General features: G+C 43.3%; 1 protein-coding gene across 2 annotated transcripts; it reads right to left on the bottom strand.

Annotated features, from left to right (window-relative positions):
• Positions 1-666: 666 nt before the first annotated feature.
• On the bottom strand, positions 667-13,827 carry LOC111870363 (3 beta-hydroxysteroid dehydrogenase/Delta 5-->4-isomerase type 2). 2 transcript variants are annotated; one of them, XM_023862588.2, is made up of 8 exons: positions 13,466-13,825; positions 11,631-11,733; positions 8,920-9,027; positions 6,619-6,783; positions 4,204-4,446; positions 3,900-3,905; positions 3,113-3,271; positions 667-1,192 (listed from the first exon to the last, which is right to left on the bottom strand). In XM_023862588.2, exons 2-8 carry the CDS (start codon positions 11,671-11,673, stop codon positions 783-785), a joined length of 1,134 nt encoding a protein of 377 aa, XP_023718356.1. In that variant the 5' UTR covers positions 11,674-11,733; positions 13,466-13,825; the 3' UTR covers positions 667-782. The 2 variants fall into 2 exon arrangements, with proteins under 2 accessions (XP_023718356.1, XP_023718357.1); XM_023862589.2 differs by lacking the exon at positions 11,631-11,733 and having other exon boundaries at positions 13,466-13,827.
• Positions 13,828-17,091: the final 3,264 nt, after the last annotated feature.

The following is a 17,091-nucleotide window of genomic DNA, read 5'->3' on the forward strand; positions in this document are numbered from 1 at the left end:
ATGATCTGATAATTCCCCGGCAACTTAAAAATAAATGTCTCGAGTGAAAGGGGCGTCAATTCAAATTGACGCAGCTGGTAACTTGAAATGATTTTATTACCAGAAAACCTTCTGATAGTTACATAACTCTCTGATGTTTCCTGTCATTATGGTCACAAATTTAATATAATTTTAATTCGTCAGAATCCATGACATCTCAACCACGCTGTGTCGTTATTTAGTAGCCATTCCGGCAAAAATTACGCCATGAAGAACAGGATTATTACAATACCATCTGAGGCTACTTTCACCATGATAACCGATATACGAGTATATTACATACTTCGGGCAGTAGATCAGAAACATCTGGAAAGCTTCGAAATGTGGTGTTGGAGAAGAATGGAGAAGATCAGTTGGACCGATTATGTGAGAAATGAAGAAGTGTTAATTAGAGTCAGTGAGCAGAGGAATATCCTACATGAAATAAGAAAACGGAAGGCTAATTGGATTGGTCATATCTTACACGGTAACTGCCTTCTAAAAGAAGTTATTGAAGGAAAGATAGAGGGGCGGATAGAAGTGACCAGAAGACGAGGAAGAAGACGTAAGAAGATGCTGGATGACCTTGGGGACAGAAGAGGATATTTTCATTTGAAGGAGAAAGCTCTAGATCGCATCAAGGGGAGGAACTGTTTTGGAAGAGACTGTGGACCTGTCGTCTTGACAGATTACTGATGAATGAATGAATTACATTTTTGCTGAGGTTACGTAACCAAAGGACTTTATTATTCGGACTGGCTTTGTCAGAGTTCCTCCCTAGTATAGTACTTATTTGCCCTATTGCAGGACTCGTCCGGCGGGAATATCGGCGAATAATTAAGATGCAGGGAAGCCCTGAGCCTGTTGTAAAGTACTATTGAGCCCAGATAAGAAACGGCGCCCCGAGGTGAGACTGACAGAGGGATGTGTGCTATCAGGACTACCATCTCCAGAAGTGCGGCTATCAGATAAGCCAGGAGCGCCGGCATGTACCAACGAGAAATGCGACAGCGCGGCGGCAAATTAGCTCGTGCTGTGACCCTCTGAGCGAAGAACAAGAGATCGTCCGCCGGTGTGTCGTCCGTTATGAAGATCGGCAGGCCGGAGACGCCTCCACCAGGACGCGTAACCAACAGCTGATCCTTTGCAAGCAGATGGGCCCAGGCTGCATTACCTACATTTGTTGTCAAGTAAATAAGAGAAAGGGGTTAAAATCCAGCATAATTTAAATATAATTACATAGAATCACAAATTGTAGCGTGTTTGAGAGAAAAATAGATATGTTCCTAATTTAAATTTAAAAACTAAACTCCGTGGCTGTAGTCCGCAAGCGAACTATACCGACCGAGCGATTGCCGCTTGCCGGCGAAGTTAGTGCCAATTTTAGCGGGTAGAGGGTGTCGCGTGGTCAGCGCAACGAATCCCCACGGCCGTTAATCTCGGTTTTCTAGACCGGAGCCGCTACTTTTCCATTCGGGTAGCTCCTCAATTATCCTCACGAGGCTGAGTGGACCCCTTTCCAGACCCACTACTTCTCAGAAAATCTGGTATCGAACCCGGGATCTGTAAACAAGAACTCAGACCACTAGACCACACAGGCGGTCCCTAGTTTAAATTAAGATACTTAAAAGAAAGAGATCACTTGGAGACCTAAGCATAAAGGGGAAATTGAGAACAGATTGTGGAAGTGTGAAAGATACGGAATTGGTGCTGGATAGGATCCAATCTTGAGAGTCTGTGCCGATAGTGTTCAACCTATGGACATTATCATCCTCTGGTCTTGCAGTCACGTCTCCTCCAATTTCTATTTTTTGTAAATAATTTTTCTTTTGCAGTTCTTCTTTCACTGCAGCTGCATCCTCTTCCTTTATTTTGATACATACGGTTCTGTAACGAGGACAAGACGTGGTAGTTACTAAGGTCCTCCCACGAGAATTTGAAAAACTTTGGCTTAATTTTGGGAAGAGCTTTACCGCTGCCATTGGTACACTGAAGCTCTATGTGCCCTACAGGCACAGTAAAATCGCCAAGGTCGATCATTGTTACCCATCACTTGCCTCGCCTTTTCTACGTTGGAGGATAATATATACCTCTTTTAGTGACATGGCTTCTTTCCATTTCCAGTACAGTTTCCCCTTACAATTTTCATCACTTAAAGAGCCTATCTCTATTTCGGCGCCTGCCGTCTTCCATCGATCCACTCCGGTATAGATCATTGTATACACGTACTTCAGTGCCTTTCAACATTTTCTCCGTTTCCTTGGCTCTGCAGTGTTAACTTTCCTTCGCTCTAATTCCCTATCTGGTCCGGATTCTTTAAAGCCAAGTCCTCTGGCATTCTCACATACAAATTAACCTGTTTCATGTTCCAGCTCTTTATACTTTCCATACTGTATTGTCAGAGGCGGGATAGGGCAGTCACTATAGCGACTGGCTACGGGCTGGACGACCAAGTGGTCGGGGTTTGAGTCCCGGTGGGGGGCAAGAATTTTCGCTTCTCCATATCGTTTAGACCGACTCTGAGGACCACCCAACCTCCTATCTAATGGGTACCGGAGGCTCTTTCACCAGGGATAAAACGGTCGGGGCGTGAAACTGAGCACTCACCTCCAACTAGTGCCGAGGTCAAGAAAATGTGGGTCTATACAGCCACGCCCCCATACGTCTTCATGACGTAGTGCTTAATTAGTTAAGCAAAGGGATAATTTTACCTTGCCATATTGACATCTTCTGATCTATCTGGTCTGTCTTCTGTAAGGTGTACAGCAACTTCAGTATAAGCTGTCTTAGCGTTATGTTTATTAACATAACTTCCACCAAATGCTCCGATCTTGTCATATTTACTGTCCTTGTAGATTTGATCTCTCGCCCTGCGCAAGAGACCCTTGCCAATGAAGTCAGAGCGTATAATCAGAAACACTTCGAGAATGCTGTGATTCTTTACCATGTGAAACGACCTTGGACAAGATTACAATTGCGTCACATGCCCTAAGGAACCAGGAGGATCAGTGTTGAGTCAATGTAAATAAAGTTACTGCCTCTTCGGCTCTCTTTACTCCCAGAATGTCGGAATAAACCGAGCTAATTAACTTACCCACATAAGTGATCTGCTGTCTGCCCCCAGGTCCTGCAAATCTCATTAAGGTTCCTTCCATTTTCTCGGAGAGTTGGATCAAACTGGGCAGCAGACGAGGGTCCTGCTCCCCGTACAGCAACGTGGGGCGCAGGGCCACTGTGTGAAGTCGCCCGCGACCTGAAAGACGAGCCTCAGAACTGTTTACTTTACTTACATGGAAGTCTCCTAGTTTTAATGAGGGGTCTGTGCTAACATTACAACTTCTGCCCTCAGGATGCAGGCAACAGGTTCCTCCGAAACTACACTGTGTCTTAACTCACAAGTCCAAAATCAGTACTGTGGTTGTTTAATATAAAATTAAAGCTGACCCATTGCTTAATTAGTTAAGCAGTATGTCATGAAGACATATGGGGGAGTAGAGGTATAGCTCCACCGTTACTGACCTCGGCACTAAGACGGAGGGATTCTCAGAGAGATGTCAACGAAAAGTTATGTCTAGTGGAATATAACGCGTTGTAGTCCGGTGAAAGCGGCCCAAAATTTCGGAGGAGCGTATCGCCTACATCTTCAGGGTCGAAGAGAAAGCCAAGCAAGAAACCAGCATGAAGCAGACATATACTTTAACCGGCATATGACGTTATAGCCCCCCCATAAGAGAGTACACTTTTTTTAAAAATTGTTGGAAGAATTTCGGGGAATTCTTCTTCTAGAACTTACTATTTACAGGAGGNATATAGTTCCACATTTTCTTGACCTCAGTACTAGTTGGAGGTGAATGGTCAGCTTCACGCCCGGGCCGCTCTACCGTCGGGGAAAGAGCCCCCGGTACCCATTGGATAGGAGACTGGGTGGGCCGCAAAGCCGGTTTGGACGAGGTGGAGAAGAGAATATTCTTGACCCTATCAGGACTAAAACTCCGACCCCTCAGTCGTCCAGCCAGTAACCAGTCGCCATACCGACTAAGCTATCCCGGCAATAATAGTAATAATAATAATAATAATGGAGTCAGAGTAGTGAACTTTGCCACATCCAGAAATCTGTTAAAAGTACATGTTCCCACATCGTAACATTCATACATTTACTTGGACATCTCCTGAAGGAAAGACNGGCGAGCGGTCTGCCGTTGGCGGCCAAGACGAGCTTCTCTGCGCGGAGCTTGGAAGCCGGATAACCGGGCAGGAGTAGCTGCCGTTCATAGTCGCAGCTCGGGGGGAGAGCTTTGCACTCTGTTTGGTTGAAGATGAGCGTGTATATGCCGCCCAGGTACGGGGTCAATGTGACCTCAGATGTGCTGCAGAACACTAATCGGGGTATCCCCATCTCCACGCACAGTGACACCACGTTCTGAGTACCTGCAACAGGCGCATACACAGCTGTTTTCCACGTTAACTCGTTCCACGCTGAGATCTACAGCAACAAGACATTATATAGTCTCGAATTTACACTCTAAATTAAGTCCGTGCGATGCGGCAGATGGTTAGGTTAAGATGCCAAGAAACGGCACGTCAAGATTCCATTCTCTGATAATGTCAAACAACACAAACAAACTCCATGGTTCTAGTCCGTAAGTCAACCATACCGCCGGCGCGACCGCCACTTGTCGGTGAATTTAGCACCAATTTTAGCGGATACAGTGTGTCGCGTGGTCAGCGCAGCGAATCCCCACAGCCGTTAATTTCGTTTTTCTAGACCGGAGCCGCTATTTCCTTGAAATAGCTCCTCAATTATCCTCACGAGGCTGAGTGGACGCCGTTCCAAACCCACTACTTCTCAGAAAATCTGGTAGCGCCGGGAATCGAACCCGGACCTCTGGATCTGTAGCCAGGAACTCTGACCACTAGACCACAGAGGCGGTCACTCTCTAACAATGTCACACGTAGAAAATGTTTGGTAAAGCAATGTCGGTTTCAGAATAACAGGACATTTGTCTCTTTTGTTGTGTGAAAGGCGTTAAAAGCTCGTTATATATTTCCTATTACAGTTGACTCTGCGCATAAATATCAGGTCGTCAAAACGTAAGTAGACGAGGTAAAGCTCCACATGTTCTTAATTTCAGGGTCAGACGCAGGTGAATGGTTAGGGTCAAGCTCCGGCCAGTTTATTTCCAGGGACAAGATCCCCTCGTGCTAATTGCATAAGACGTCGGTGGGCCCTAGGGATGCTCAGTACGTGGTGGGCAAATAGATACGTCTAACCTTAAAGGCAATCAAACCCCGATCGCCTCTAAATCATTTACTATACTGACTGAGCTCCATTCTTAATTTATTTTAAAATGCCTTTTCAACTGCAGAACATAACAGCGGATAATACGTATGTCGTAAAGAATGTGGAAGAGGTATTTCATGGCTTATTTAAAATATCAGGGAGCTTTCCAAAGAACCAACGTTTAAAATAACTGTAACTTCTTCCTTGGGGCACGCGGTAGTGTATTTGGTTGAGGCACTATGCTATAAGCTGGAAGGCTGCGGTTCGATTCCCGATGATGTCATTGGATTTTTCAATTTGCAAATCCTTCCAGCCGCACTATGGCCCTGGGGTCTACTCAGCCTCTAACAGAAATGAGTACTAGGAATATTCCTAGGGGGTAAAGGACGGCCGGCGCGTAAGGCTGTAGCATGAAATTTATTAATAATGAATTCATAGCTTTTAACAGACAACCGCAATGCTTGAATTTGTTTCTGAAAATACAGACATAAATTAGAGTCGGATTAAGTGACCTGGTACAGCGTAGGCTAAGGATGGAACAATTGAATTGGGTTTGAATGTCTGCAGGGCGAAGGGATTTTTCTCCACAGAGTCGAAACAAGTTCTGGTACCTACCCAGGTAAAAAGGGCAGAGTTACCCCTGTAACCCGTCCATGGAGACCCATAGGATTCTGAGACGTCGAGGCTCCCACATTTTCTAGACAATCGGCTCACAGATGGCAGTGAGCTTGTCAGCCTTACGCGCAGGGCGCCCTTTACCCTCAGGTAGATTCCTGGTGCTCATTACTGTTAGAGGCTGAGTCGACCCCAGGACCATAGTGCGGCTGGAAGGATTAGGTATATAGAAAAAATCGAATGACCTAATCAAGAAACTAACCCGCCACCTTCCGGCTTGCAGTAGAGTGCCTCAACCAACTACGCTACCGCGTGCCCCGGTACCCCCAGTCTCATATCTAATTGTCATCGGGGACTCTTTCCCAGGGGGTAAAGAAGCCGGAACGTAAATCCAAACGCTCACCATCATCTGCTGCCCAGGTTAAGAATACGTCCAAATGTACCTTCACTCCTTCACATGTCTTCATGTCCTGGTGCTTAATGGAGCATACGAACAAATTTACATATATAAATAAGTTCAAATATTTCAATAGGAACGCTATGACGTTATGACAGAACTTCCTTGTCCACCTCTCATTGCGCAACGCTTCGCGGTCAGTAAGCAGCTTAACGCCACCAGCAATACTCGCTGTTTCTGTCACTATAACACGCCAGCAGATCCAGAGGCAATGTTGTAATCAGGCCGTACTGAATAAGGATCAGACCTGTGACGTTGATACGGTCCAGCGCCTCGTGATCGGGCGGAAAGCGGTAGCTGACCAGGGCGGCGCAGTGTATCACGCAATCCACCCCTCGGAACGCCTCCCTCGAGCCTTCCTTGTGGACGATGTCGCCCTCAATTGCCTTCATGGGTTTATTTTCTTCATGACCTGGGGACATGTTCAATTTTCAGCACCAAGTAGTACACTATTAACTGGTGAAGGTGTGGTGACCAAACGTAAAACGCAAGATAAAACTATCCCTGTAACAGGCCGTGGAGGCCCATAAGGCTGTGAGACGTCGAGATTACCACATTTTCTAGACAATCGGCTCACAGATTGCGGTGAGGTTATCAACCTTAAGTGTCTTCAGCCTTTTACCCCCAAGAAGATTCCTGGTACTCATTTCTGTTTGAGGCTGAGTCGACCCCAGGGCCATAGTGCGACTGGAAGTATTAGGTCAATTGAAGAAATCTCTTGACCTCATCAAGAATCGAACCCGTGACCTTCCGGGTTGTAGCATAGTGCCTCAACCAACTACTCTACCGCGTGGCCCAGGGGTCGACTCAGCCTCTAACAGAAATGAGTACCAGGAATCTTCCTGAGGGTAAAGGAAGGCCGGCGCATAAGGCTGACAGCCTCACCGCCATCTGTCAGCCCATTGTCTAGAAAATGTGGGAACCTCGACGCCTTATAACTCAGTGGATCTCCACGGCCTGTTACAGAGTGGCCAAAGGTGTCGTTTGTAAGTGGCAGGTCAAACCCGGTGTTAACCATTCCTAGTGCCAAAGAGTATACGTTTCTGAATCAGTTTCATTCAGCTCACACCCTCTCTACCTCATCTCCCATCTCCTTCTTGATCGCCCAAGTGACTGCTTTCTAAGAGTTTTCTCCACCAAAATTCTCTGTGCATTGTTTTTCTCTTCCATCCCAGCTTCATGTTCAGCCTATCATATTATCCGCGATATCACTGTCCAAGCAATGTATTAGTTTTATATACCGTATTTACGCATGTATAGGCCGCGTGCGTGTATAGGCCGCAGCACAATTTTCAGACAGAAATTATAGAAAAAATAATTTTCTTGGAATATTACTTCAGGAGTAGAACACCCTGTATTACTAATTATGAATATTTTTGTTTAAATGAAGTGTGATTTCGAATATTTCGAATATAAGCCGCACCCCAGTTTTCCTCTTGAATTTTTGGCAAAAAATGTGCGGCCTATACATGCGTAAATACGGTAAGTCACCAAGTGCCTTGCTCAGTTCTAACCTAAACTGCCCTTTTGTCCCCCTTCTGTCCATATATTCTCACGGATACTTTGTTTACAAACATTTGTCTCTTCCTCATATTAAAAGACCACATTTTCCAGGCATGGGAAAATGGCAACATCGTTGTTTTGTGCAAACTCTTTGGTGTATAATCTAAGATGAAAATAACAATTGCTGGTGGGGTGGGACTAAGTCCCTTGTACTGCGCCCACTTCTGGCCTATTGTACCAGCCCCAGATGATAGGTGAGGGTGATTGTGGAGCAATTGGTGGAATGAAGATTGGCAGGGTAAACCGAAGTACTGGGAGAAAACCTGCCCTAGCGCCATTTTGTCCACCACAAATCCCACTTGAACAGAGCCGGGCTCGAACCCGGACTGCCGCGGTGGGAAGCCAGCCACTAACCGCCTCAGCTATGGCGCGGCCCATTGAAAAATAACTAAGTTTATGTTTCTAATTTTGACTGCAGCTCAATTCGAGTTCTGTCGTTTGTGATCGTAAAGGTTTCTAGCAGGAAGAATAGAAGAATGCAAGCGATCATCATCCTCCTGCTGGGAATTGAACGCGCGGTATCAGTGTGTAGAAAGTGCCGCCTAAGATTTTTTTTTTGCCTTAAATCACGCAGTAATCAAAACCAGTTCTCATTTTTACCATCTTGCATGGCCTCTCTTCTTGAAAAATTCATAGCTAAAATCACTGACATAAAAATCCTGCTTTTTAAGGTTCATTACCTTGCTTACACAACCTCGTCATATGGCTCCACCCTAAGACAGTTTAATCAAATAAACACCTTAAGGCCATCCTCCCATCTACACGCCAAAATTTATCATACAAAAGTTTCTACGCGTTTATCGTCTGTCCCGTCCAGATTAAACTCAACAAAGAGACTTTGAAGAAAGCAGTCTTCTGGGATTTGGCACCGTGTATATGTGGTGGGTTAACACCACATGTACACGGTGCCAAATCCCAGAAGACTGCTTTCTTCATAGTCACCGCCGTGAAAGCCTCAAATCTTACAACAAAGGGACTTACTTACCGAGATGGTTAACATACGGCTTTAAGTCCAGAATTCGAATCTCTCGCACTTTCGGATCCCTCTCTTGCAGCAGCTTCACAATGTGTTGTCCAAGAAACCCGCTCCCACCTGAATGAAGATGTACAATACATAACTTTCATAATGACAATGTTTCCTATAAGTTATTTTTACAAAGTACATAAAATGAACGTACAAGTGGAGATCGTGTCCATGCTTATGTACGTCCGTCTGTTCTTTTTCAGATTTCATCAGAAAAACTTCTGGATTGACCTCACTCAATTCAATCACTTTCTTATAAGTTATCTTCACAAATTACATAAAATGAACGCATAAGTGGAGGTCGTGTCCATGCTTATGTACTTCCGTCTCTTCTTTTTCACAGTTCATCAGAAAAACTTTTGGACTGATCTCAATGAATTCTGGCTATGATAGTTTGCATAAAAAAATTGTAGCGTGATTTTAATATGGTTAGAATTGATTTAAGAGACCCTATACTTAAACAATTTCTAATCTGTTAGGGCCTATATGTCCCACAAATGCATATAAACGTATTTTTGACGATTTTTGAAATTCGGAATTAAAGCGTTAAGTTGCATGACACCGAGACAGATTCTTAACATTTTCTGAAAAAAATAAAAGAACTGCTTATCGTTAAGAAGTGTACGCTACGTGACGTAAAATACAGACTTCACCGAGGTTTAACTTTTAATTTAAATATTCCTCGATATCGCGAACATTTAGTACAATAAATCTTAATTATTCATAATGTATATACACGTATTAACAGTCTACAAGTGCATACAATCCCATCTACCGATTCTACACTACATGTTTCGGCTGTATGCTGCCATCTTCAGGTGTATCGATCCGTTCACCATCTCACTGCTTGCCCTTATATGTCCGTTTACAAATAATATTAAATTTATAAGATTTGAGGTTTTCACGGCGGTGACTATGAAGAAAGCAGTCTTCTGGGATTTGGCACCGTGTATATGTGGTGTTAACTGACGTTTCGGAGAAACGTATCGCCTCCATCTTCAGGGTAGAAGAAAAAATATAAGAAGTCTGCAAGCGAAGAGACCGTGAGAACCTGTAAAAGCAGACTCACGGTCTCGTCGCTTGCGGATTTCTTATATTTTTCCTCCTACCCTGAAGATGTAGGCGATACGTTCCTCCGAAACGTCGGTTAACACCACATATACACGGTGCCAAGTCTCAGAAGACTGCTTTCTTCAATATTAAATTTGTAAATGGACATATAAAGGCAGCAATGAAAGGGTTATCGGATCGGTGCACCTGAAGATGGCAGCATACTGCCGAAATATGTGGTGTAGAAGTGCTAGATGGGATTGTGTTCACTTGAAGACTGTTAATATACACATGAATATGAATCAGTGCAACAGGACGCTAAAATACAAAAATCTTAATTAATTTCTAATTCTGTATTGCTACTAGGAGCCTGAGAAGCCAAGTTTGTATCAAAATTTGTTTGTTACTTTTATATTATTCTGTGAAACCCACATCAGGAGAAACATTTTGGTAAAAACTACTATGTACAAAGGAACAGACAGTGCAAAGATAGAAACAGGGATGACTGCGAAGAAAATGGTATGTTCCGTGTGTGTCCAAATTGTCATTATCACGAAGCCAGCCCTCTGGGATAGGACCTGAAAATAGACGAAGGCCATCTACTTCAAAACCCTTGCCTCCAGACCAGTCGCAGTAGTTTTTCCACCGCATTCAGTACAGCATTACTTCTTCAGATGAAACGAAGGCTTTAAATAACTTAAAATCTATCAGTCATATTGAGAAAGTTTGCTCAAGAGGCATTCTAGCTGACTTGTATTCGGGTAGGTGACCCGTTCGTATCTTGGGCTGGTCACCTGATATTTGGTTGAGGTTTTCGTATGTCTCCTCAGTCCCTCAAAGCAGCTACTGGGTTAATATCTCAAATTATGTCTCTTCCTAATCCTTTCCTGCCGGCTACGGTAGCCGAGCGGTCTAAGGCATGCACTGTCTTCGCTCGCTCGGAAGCCGGGATCGTGGGTTCGAATCCCACTGAGGACATGGATGTTTGTGTGCGTTTTTCTGTGTTTGTCTACAGGTAGAGGCCTTGTGACGAGCTGATCACTCACCCAAGGAGTCCTACCGAATGTGTAAGATCGAGAAAAACCGAAATGAACGGAGTTCATGGAGGTAGGCATAGGCCCAGTGGGGCTGTAGTACGAAAGAAAAAAAAATCCTTTCCTACTTTTTATTCACTGTCAGTCTAAGCTTCAACAGTATGTAGTCTGAGGTACGGAAAACGTCGTTACATAAACCATGCATACATATACGAGTACCTATCTCTACTCAATATTTATGACCATCTCGCCATGTCAGTCGACGCTACATAACACCTGAATTTGAAGCAATGTCCATAAATTGCATAAGATCAGTCAAGCATACATCTTTATGCATTAGGCACAACAGCCTCCTTCCAAGCCCTTGTTTTAATAATCATTTCCTCTTATTGCGACCTATTTAATTGGCTTTTCTTTCATCAATGATTCTACGGCCCTTTGTTGGGCCCTGGTCTCTTATTCAGTTTCGTAATCTTTTTTTACACAGGCGGTAGGACTCCTTGGACGAGTGTATTTCGACCAATATGGCCATGAAATTGAAGCAGGTTCGTTAATTGGCGTGTGAACGAATCATTCAAAGTGACTTACCAGTAACCAAGATTACTTCTCCAGAGTTTCTTTCTTCCGCCATTGTGCAAAGATTTTGTTTACTTCACACTTGTTTCCGAAGCTCTGAGTATAATGCTTAGTTCTGCAAGGGATGAGAGAGAGGTTGAGTGCATTAATGGCCACATAAATAAAGCTATTTTCAGGTATAATCTCGTTTTAAAAACGAGATTGTATTTTCCTTCTTAGAAACGGCGCTGAATATCGATCATGTTGTCAGCAGTACATTCGGACACACAGTAGCACATTGGATTAGGACTAAACTACATGTAGTAAACAATTTTGTTAAACTTTTGTTTAAAATGAGTATACCATGATAATTGGATAGAACAAGAGGAAGCTATTCGTTTACTAGGCCGTGGAGGCTCATAGGGTCATGAATCGTCGAAGCTCCCACATTTTCTAGATAATCGGCTCACAGTTGCCGGTGAGGTTGTCAGCCTTAAGCGACTACCGCCCTTTTCCCCCCAGGAAGATTCCTGGTACTCATTTCTGAGTCGACCCTAGGGCCATAGTGCGGCTGGAATGAATAGGTCAATTAAAAAATTCATTGATCTCATTGGGAATCAAACCCATGACCTTCCAGCTTGTAGTACGGTGCCTCAGCCAACTACACTATCGCGTGTCCCAGTAACCGGAGAGAATTATTAAATTTTATTTATTTTTATTTCCCAATTTTAGAAGAATTAATGATGTATTGCATAACGAGAAGTTTCATAATTTCTAGACTCTAGAGGTTGTCTAGTATTTTTTTTTCCTTGGCGCTACAGCCCCAGTGGGCCTAGGCCTACCTCCATGAGCTTCTCCGTTCACTTCGGTTTTTCTAGATCTTACACATNCTTGGCGCTACAGCCCCAGTGGGCTAGACCTACCTCCATGAGCTTCTCCGTTCACCTCGGTTTTTCTAGATCTTACACTTTTGGTAGGACTCCTTGGGCGGGTGATCAGCTCGTCGCAAGGCCTCTACCTGTACACAAACACAGAAAAACACACACACACAAACTAAACATCCATGCCCTGAGTGAGATTCGAACCCACGATCCCGGTTTCCAAGCGAGCGAAGACAGTACATGCCTTAGACCGCTCGGCTACCGTGACCGGCTGTCTAGTATTTAAGGATGCATAAATTAAAAAGTGTGTCATTGGTTCCACATACAGCACGCATGAATGAAACAATATATGAAAACGAGTAGAGGACCTCAGGGGAGAAAACTTAAAAATCGTAGGAAGAGTTGGAAGGACACATTAAAACGGATCTTCAATATAAGGAATGTGAATGTATGAACTGAATTGATTGGTTGAGAGGTGAGTTCAGTGGCGAGATTTTGATTTCACGGGAATGGACTCTCGGTATCAAAACGGTCTGAAACGGGGTCCACTCAGCCTCTTGAGGATTGAAGTAGTGACTCCGGTCTGGAAAACCGAGATTAACGGCCGTGGGGATTCGTTGCGCTGACCACGCGACACCCTCTATCCGGTAAAGTTGACACTAACTTCGCTGACAATAGGCGGTCGCTCGGTCGATATAGTTCGCTTTAGGGCTACAAGCCACGGAGTTTCCTTTAGTACTTACGTAGTTATATCCATGGAGCACGACGAGTTACAAATTCTGTGCAGAATTTTAGTACACATTTCATGAATACCCAGCTGAGTAACTATCAGTTGTTTTTTTCTTTTCAGAAAATACCGTTTGCCTTGTGAAAATAGTTTGTTAGGTAGTTAGTTCATTTGTCGATTGAATCGTCAATAGCTGTTTGGTTGATTAATTAGTTAGTAAATTAGTTATCTAGCAGAATAAGATCAACATATGGAATTACCTTTTCCAACCACATAACAATGTGTAAGCTGAACCTGCGGAGTGTATGTGTAGAACTGCCAAGTTTCTGCCGGTACTGCAGCAGCAATAAGTAATAAATTCAAGGTGTTAGAATTCTTTCTTGAACTAGCAAATATGCGTTATGTCCCTTCTTTTGTAAATCAGTATTGCCTTCACTTTCGCATAGGTCGTACTTCACAGCAGTTTAATACCGCATCACGTGTTCTCGCACAGGAATAAAAATTTGTTCTCATGCGTCACTGAGTGTAGACTATTTCCATCTCATAAATAAACACAACTTTTATTAAACTATTCATTAAAATGACGTGTTAACAGCCGTAGCAAACTTGTTACGTAATCGTTAGCTGCACTGTATGTCCATGCGCCGACCACAGTGGCCGCTATCTAAGGCATGAAACTGTCTTCGTTCGCACGAACGCTGGGATCGTGGGTTCGAATCCCACTCAAGGCATGGGTGTCTATGTGCGTTTATTTTGTAGTTGTGTTGTTCTGTGTGTAGGCAGCGGCCTTGCGACGGGCTGATCTCCGTCAAAGGAGTCCTACCGACTGTGTATAGGATTAAGAAACTGATGAAACGGCCAAGGTCCAACAAGAAGAATGTAGAGCCATAGATATGTAGGTGGGTAGGTAGGTAGGTAGGTAGGTAGGTAGTGTGTTCATGAAAGCTCGTATCATTTGGTGATAAATTATAACTGACTAAGCAACCAACTCTCTCATCCGCGATAGATCACTGGCTGTAACGACGGGCCTGAACGGAAGGAGTTTGATTCCTGGTAGAGGCAAGAGATTTTCCCTTCTCCAGAGAGTCCAGACCAGCATGGGGCCCAAGCGGCCTCCTGTCCAATGGCTTTCCCCGGGGTGAAAGAGCTTGAGGCGTGAAACTGACCACTCACGTCCATCTAGTGTCGAGGCCAAGAACAGTGTAGCTATACCTCTGTTCCCCTATAAGTCTTCATGGCGTGGTTCATAATTAATTAAGCACATGGACAACTTTTCCTTTAATTTTAGCAACTTTCTCATAATATCGTCACTATACATGTAGTCTTAGATCGCTCCTGTGATCCAGTGGTCAGAGTTCCTGGCTACAGATCCAAATGTCCCGGGTTGGATTCCTGGAGCTACCAGATTTTCTGAGATGTAGTGGTTCTGAAACGGGGGCCTCTCAGCCTTGTGAGGATAATTGAGGAGCTATTTCAAGGAAATAATGCCTCCGGTCTAGAAAACCGAGATTAACGGCCGTGGGGATTCGTTGCCCTGACCAAGCGACACCCTCTATCCGCTAAAGTTGGCACTAACTTCGCCGACAATCGGTGGTCGCTCGGTCGGTATAGTTCGCTTGCGGACTAAAACCACGAAGTTTTTGTAGTGAATTGTAGATTGTGTGAGTTAACGACAGAGCTGTAGCTACTTGAAAGCATGGGTTTCAAGAGCCCAATAAACCCTACGAGTATTATCAATCCAAACCCAATGTCTATAGTCACTAAATGAGTTACAGTATTGCAAAACAATCTAAGTAAGGTTATCTTTGTGGACAAAGTGGCGCTGGAGCAGGTTTTCTCCGAGTACTTCGGTTTCCCATGCCAATCTTGATTCCACCAATTGCTCCACAATCACCCTCACCTATCATCTGGGTCTGGTATAATAGGCCAGAAGTGACCGCAGTACAAGGGACTTAGTCCACCCCACTGGCAATAAAAAAAAGGTTATCTTAAGAATTACGACACCAGTGACTTTTTAATTAGTGTCTGAATATTGCGTGTTACCAATTCTGAAGAAATTTTGAGGAAGTTGATCTGGCTAACTGAGAGGGGTCGGCGAAATATCTCGCCTCCTGGGGCGGCATGTGGGCTTGCGTCAGACCTGAATAAGTACCTACATTTCGGAAGAACCAGGTGCCTCCATGGTCAGGACTGAAGTTCTTCTGCCTTGAAGAAAGATGCACCAGATTTCTCCGAAAATTTGGTACCTATACAGCGTGCCTTAATTAATGCCGTTAAATCTCAGATGACCGTAATATTAATTATTTTCAAGTTATTAAATTTTTAAGCAGTAAAATTGGAAAGATCCACGCTTATAATTTCCAAATGCTTCCCCTTGGCACAATTTGAATTTCAATAAATTCTTAAGAATGATTTGCAGCAAATAAATTCAAACAAAACTCCACCATTGAAAGTTACAACTTGTGTTTAAACATGTTTAAATTCTAAAGAAGTGCATTGAGAACCTGCCTAGTGTCTGCAGTTAGTGGCACGCTGTTAAATTATTAACCCACGGACTTCGAGCCCAACTAATGTCTGTCTTATCCACCAATTTGAAATCATTCACAGTCTATTGACATATCCAGAGGTGTGAAAGTTTTCTTCATCATTACATAGTACAAGTACACCTGCTTATAGGCTACTATATTCCTCATCCTGAAGGTCGAATCACTTGCCATGCTTGTTCTGTTCAGTAGCACACTTAAGTTTGCATTCCTGCTGAGGAGGATGTGTTTTTAAGGAAAGAGCCATGGGTAGTTATACGAATCAGTTATGGTTCTGAGACAAATATGGATTTCTTTACAAAAAAACAACTTCCCATTTCACTAAATTTTACCAGAAGATAGTGCTCACTTTAGTATGATTTTGTCATTTTAAATTGCATAAGAAAATACAGGCTTAGGAAATAATTATGCCTCTGTTTGTGTCCTCATTAATAACTTTTAAATTACTATGACTGATTTCCGTGAAATGTCAATATCTAGACTACGTAGCACTGGAAACGATTTGGAAGGAAGTGGTCATGGACTAGTTGGGGTACTATCAGACATTTGTCTGAAGGAACTCAGGGAAACCGTGAAAACCTGTCAAGATACATGCTTGAGATTTGAACAGTGTGCCTCCGAAATACAAGCTGAGAACATTATTACTATACTAGTCTGTCTGGTCTAAAGATCCTTGTTAATAAACAACAAAGTGTCAGTAATATTCCAATGTAAAACTAAGGCCCGATTGTTGACAGTTGTAATGTAAATGCCAGTTTAGCTCATCTCTTATTTATTCTTTCAAATCCAGTGCCTTAATAATTTTTGCAGTATCCTTCACTGCTCACTGCAACTGAATCTGCTTCACATGTCTTGTAACAGAGGAAATGAAAATCGTAAAAGAGGTCTTGAACCAAACAATGTATGAGGACAAGATATGGATTCAGTTAATTCAGAAGTAAAAAAATGTCAGTACTATGTTGTAGTGGTGATATCGGTTGTGATGTATAAAAACCCCTAACCTTGCTACAAAACTGATATGATCATTTAAAGGAATATGATCATAATTACTTTCAGTTCTTCCCAGGCTGCTTTTCATGCAGTAAATGAGTGAAACTGCCACCTCTAGGACTATTTACATTCACATGATCCAAATAATCACTCTGTCCTCCAATCTTCATACCATAGGAGGCCTGTCGTAAGCATTCAGAAGAAATTCTGAACATATAGAAAATTGTGTCATATTTTGCACCATGTAGGTCTATACTTTTTAACTATTTTTCCAAAAACGATAATTTAAATTGCAGCCTGTAGAATAAGCTGGTCAGTCTTGCCTTTTACACTATGATTTCGAAACTAGAGAA

This window comes from Cryptotermes secundus, unplaced genomic scaffold, assembly GCF_002891405.2.
Source record: "Cryptotermes secundus unplaced genomic scaffold, Csec_1.0 scaffold681, whole genome shotgun sequence".
Taxonomy (NCBI): domain Eukaryota; kingdom Metazoa; phylum Arthropoda; class Insecta; order Blattodea; family Kalotermitidae; genus Cryptotermes; species Cryptotermes secundus.

Coding starts and splice junctions, on each gene's coding strand:
- LOC111870363 (XM_023862588.2), bottom strand. CDS start 11,673: ATGGCGGAAGAAAGAAACTCTGGAGAAGTAATCTTGGTTACTG. Junction 6,784..8,919: donor GCCGTATGTTAACCATCTCG/GTAAGTAAGTCC, acceptor ACATGTCCCCAG/GTCATGAAGAAAATAAACCC. Junction 4,447..6,618: donor GGACCGTATCAACGTCACAG/GTCTGATCCTTA, acceptor CGCCTGTTGCAG/GTACTCAGAACGTGGTGTCA.